At 47.3% G+C, this 5000-nt stretch overlaps 1 protein-coding gene across 1 annotated transcript in view; it reads left to right on the top strand.

The window, feature by feature from the left end:
• Positions 1-5000, top strand: part of abcg2b (ATP-binding cassette, sub-family G (WHITE), member 2b) — a gene marked incomplete at both ends in the record, with an annotated part of 28263 nt that overhangs the window by 2271 nt on the left and 20992 nt on the right. The window contains one exon of the mRNA XM_080522978.1: positions 4830-4889. Within this exon, the coding sequence (XP_080379104.1) occupies positions 4830-4889 (60 nt within the window). The remainder of the gene's footprint in view (positions 1-4829; positions 4890-5000) is intronic.

Raw genomic sequence — 5000 nt, 5'->3', positions numbered from 1 at the left:
CTGCGCATCTTGCATGGCGGTAGTGGAGAGAGAGGGGAGCGATGTATTTTTGTTGACCGCATTATACGCATATTCTATAGGCTAGGCCTACGCATTGTTTGTTATTTTTCTGGTTTTGATCGCTTATGGATTATTTTTGTACGTCGCCAAGTTTGATTGTTCTATTCAATAAATGATCTCGCTACAGGTGTCATATAACCCTAACCCATATCCTGTCATATAAAAGTACCTTATTGAATCTCCAGGTAATGTATTTCTGACATCCATCACTTTTGCTGTCGTTAAGATCAGGGATCTCAAGTCTCACGCATTGGGCGTAAGACACACGCGGCGTGTGAGCGTGTGAACGGGTTGAAATGCGTGTGTCTCACGCCCAATGCGTGAGACTTGAGAGCCCTGATTAAGATACTTTATTTTTCTGTTTGGTAGTCTGTCCAATGTGACACTTGCCCTCCTCCACCGGCCCTAGTTTTGGATCTAGCTTGCTGTTCATTATTTTCATGATAAATCGTAGCTAGCTAGCTATAACATCTTCATATACACCATACAGGCTAAATACTGATTAACAGTATGTTATGTTCAATAATGGAGACTGAACTCAGAGCTTCTAGTCGGAACGTGTACTCCATTTATTCAACAACGTGTGTAACACATAACGTAATACGGCACTGTAGTAAAGTCCAAACTGTCGTAAAACTACAGACGTAACATTTCCCCCCCCCCTCACACAACCTAGGTGTGATACTCAGTCATGTAGTCACGTAAGTGATCGGGCCTGTTGCGTGCTCGAACCAGACGTGGCTTTGGTGCAGCCACAGCCACTGGTGGCGGCTCCACGCCTTGGGGCTGAGCCTGGTAGGCCGGGGTTGCTGCTTCATCCAACCGTGCGGCTGGCAAGACTGTGGAAGAGGCCACACTCAGCGCTGGGCCAGGGGGAGGCTGCACCTTACGCAGGCGGGTAGCATGCCAGCGAGTGCCGTCGGCGAGCCTAAACGAGGCCGGGCCAAGCTGTTTGCTGACCTGGACAGGGTCAGACCAAAACGACTGGAGTTTGTTGTCCCGATGAGGTCGTCGGATCCTGACCCAGTCCGACACAGCAATGACAGGTGGCCTAGCACGTCTGGCCCTGTCGAAACGATCCTTCATCAAGCGCTGGTGTTTGGTGACTGTGGCTTGAACTGGATGGACCGGGGGCTGAGCTAGTGTAGGGCGGAGCCTAAACCGAAAGCCATGCGTTTGTAGCGGAAAACCCCTCTGTGAGTGATGAACGCTGTGAGGTTGCGGCTCTCGGGGTTTAGTGGCACTTGGAGGTAACCCTGACGGAGGTCCAGTTTAGAGAACACGCTTGACCCGTAGAACTTGGCGGTGAGCTCCTCTATCGTTGGCAGGGGGTATTTGTCAGGGATGATGGCCTTGTTTACCGCTCTCAGATCCACGCAGATGCGCAGCCCCCCAGACTTCTTCTTCGCCACCACCAGGTTGGAGATCCAAGGCGATGCATTTACCTGCTCAATGATGTCGCTATCGAGCATGCTCTGTAGTTGAGAGGAGATGTCATCGCGGAGAGCCAGGGGGGAGCGGCGGAGGGGCTGTATAACAGGCATCACTGTAGGATCTAACAGAGGCTGGTGGGCAAAAGTGTCGAGGCAGCCTACACCGCTGAACAGCGCAGGCCACTGTTGCTGCCAGGGGATGGAAACGGTGTGAATCTCTGAGCCAGCTGTGTCTAGCAGGGTGAAACCGAGGGCGTTGAACAGGTCGAGGCCTAACAGGTTGGTCCCGTGGTGTGCAACATTGAACCTGAAAGCCGGCAGTGTCCTCTCCCCGTACTTCACAGGCAGCTGAAAAGAGCCCACAATGTCAATCTCAGAGTTGGCATAGCCACGCAGGGTGGGGGAGGGCAACCCCAAGGGCACATGGGAGAAGAACTGGGTATAGGTCGTCAAGTTCACAAGGGACACTGTGGCTCCAGTGTCTAGGAGGAGCGGCAGAGTGACATCACCAACCATCAACGAGCATGTTTTGAATGGCGCTCGTCCTGAGCTGACATGATGGATGACTGTGGTAGGTGACTGGGAAGCTCTAGCTGGGGCAGACCTGCAGACCTTGTGAAAGTGGTTTAGTCTCCCGCAGTTGGAGCAGGTTTTACCACGGGCTGGGCATGTCTGAGCTCTTGAATTGTGTGCAGAAGAGCCGCAATTCCCACACGGCTGGTGTGGCTGGTCGCGTGACCGAGAGGCCAGTAAAACGCTCTCCCCGCCGCTGGCTGCACTCACGTGGAGGAGGGGCACCTGTAGGCTGTGCGCGCCCGCTGCCGGTGAGCTGGGAGAGGCTGAAAAACTAACTGCACATTCCAAAGCTGTTTCGACCTGGACCGCTATGTTCAAAGCTGCTGATAATGTAAGTTCATCATTTTCCAGTAACAGTTTTTCCCTAATCTTGTCACAGTTCGTGTGTAAGATGAGTTGGTCTCTTATCATTTCGTTCTGTAATGTCCCGAACTTGCATAAGCTCGCCAAACCCTGCAGATCAGCCACATACTGTGTCACTGTCTCACCTGTACGTTGGTGTCTTCGATTGAATATGACGCGGCGGAGAAGAGCGCTTTGTGGAGGGGCGAAGTGTTGCTTCAATAGTTCCACAGCGTCTGTGTATCTCGCCGCAGTGCCGAGAGTTCCGGACACGCGCTGGCCCTCCGCTCCCAGGCAGTGCCGCAGCAGCGCACATTTTCTCTTGTCGGAGATCTCCTCCAAGCCGGCAGCTAGGATGTATGTCTCGAAAGAGGAAATCCAGCGGCCCCACGGAATCGGTGGTTCTGCCGGGACTGCTAGGAAAGGAGGGGGTGGTGGTAAAGAACAATCAGCCATCCTCGTCGCCAATGTTATGTTCAATAATGGAGACTGAACTCAGAGCTTCTAGTCGGAACGTGTACTCCATTTATTCAACAACGTGTGTAACACATAACGTAATACGGCACTGTCTGTAGTAAAGTCCAAACTGTCGTAAAACTACAGACGTAACACAGTAATCACCCTAACCCTACTTTGGCAAATGCCCATTGAACAGATTTATTCATTATCCTATCTTAAGAAAATGAATGTAACACTCTCATCTGGGGATTTACACGGCAAATCAAATGAAGAACTACACATCCCTGATAACAGGGAGATGACATATGACTGCTCTGATGAATCAACCCCTATTTCATAAATTTTCTCTATATAACGACGCCGATCATTGATCAGCAACGACACTATATAATAGTTTGCCTAACTGGCCATCGGATTTGGGCTCCTAATATCTAAAAAGCACTACGGTTTTCTTATTTTATCGGATTAAAGTAGCAAAGACCAGACATTTCCATTGACCGCCAGTCAAACTTCTACACTTCTATCACCCAAAAAGGGGCGTGGACATGACGGGAGAGCAAAGTACCTGGATGCGTTGCTCTTATGAATTCGGATGGGAGGGATTAGAATCGGTGCTCTATTATTCTACCTAGCCCAGAGTTCCCGGATGAGTGCCTCTAAAACTGAATTGTATTTTGAGAACTGAATTGTATTTTGAGAACTGAATTGTATTTTGAGAAAAACCGAATTGTATTTAGAGAAACTGAATTTGAAAACTGAATGAAAATAATGAAAACTGAATTGAATACAATTCAATCTGTCAAATACAATTCAGTTTGTGCTCAGATTATTATTTTATTTTTTTACCTTTATTTTACCAGGCGAGACAATTAAGAACAAAATTCTTATTTACAATGCCGGCCTGCAATAAGGGGAAAGGGGAGGGGGGCTGAAAGATAAAACATGTTAAAAACAAAGCACAAAAAGCATTAAACACATGCATGTAACACAAACAATACAACAAAAGCACTAACAGACATCAATAATGGAATACAACAGTAAGCACAAAAAGCAGACAGGCAACACAAGACAATACAATACAACAAAACGCACTGGGACACAGCCAAAAAGCAGACAGGCAACACAAGACAATACAATACAACAAAACGCACTGGGACACAGCCAAGCAAACACAACAATAACCACTGAGACACGACCAATCAACACAGCGATACAACATGGACACTAAGACAGCCAGTAAACAAACCAATACAACGATACACACTGAGACACAGTCAAGCAAACATAAATACGGTACAACAATAACCACTGAGACACAGCCACCAAATACGTACAACAACAGCAATAAGCACTTACGAAACAGGCCAACAAACATTAGAAAACAGTATTAACATTAACACAGAAAAGCTTAAAAGCAGAGAATGAGCAGAAATGAGAGCAGAGGACTCAATTCAATCTGTCAAATACAATTCAATTTGTGCTCATATTCAATTCAATCTGTCAAATACAATTCAATTTCTGCTGGCACTAAAATAGCTCCATACTCCAGTCCTCTGCTCTGCCTGCCTGACCTCCCATGGCTGTTATACTCTTGTTTTTTAGTTTTTGTTTTTATTTATGTATTTTATGTATTTTATTTTTATTGCATCCGTGTATGAAATGTGTTATTTAAATACATTTTGATTTAATGTCATGGAAGCAGTCCCTGTTTGTCTGTGCGCGTGTGTGTGTGTGTGTGTGTGTGCGTGTGTGTGTGTGTGTGTGTGTGTGTGTGTGTGTGTGTGTCTGTGTGTGTGTGTGTGTGCTGCCTGCTGTCTTTGTACCACTGTTATCTGAGAGTTAAGTAATTGTTGCGTTCTCCTGACTTGCTGTGCTACCTGACATGAATAACCAGCCTCTCTCTGATTGGCTGTGCTACCTGAGATGAATAACCAGCCTCTCTCTGATTGGCTGTTTCAGCGGCATCATGAGGCCTGGGATGAACGCCATCATGGGGCCGACAGGAAGTGGAAAAACATCGTAAGTCACAGAATAACACACACACACACACACACACACACACACACACACACACACACACACACAGGATAACACACACACACACACACAGGATAACACACACACACACAC

This window comes from Nansenia antarctica (genome assembly GCF_963989245.1).
Source record: "Nansenia antarctica genome assembly, chromosome: 2".
Lineage (NCBI taxonomy): Eukaryota > Metazoa > Chordata > Actinopteri > Argentiniformes > Microstomatidae > Nansenia > Nansenia antarctica.
This window is presented reverse-complemented; position numbering and strand designations above follow the sequence as displayed.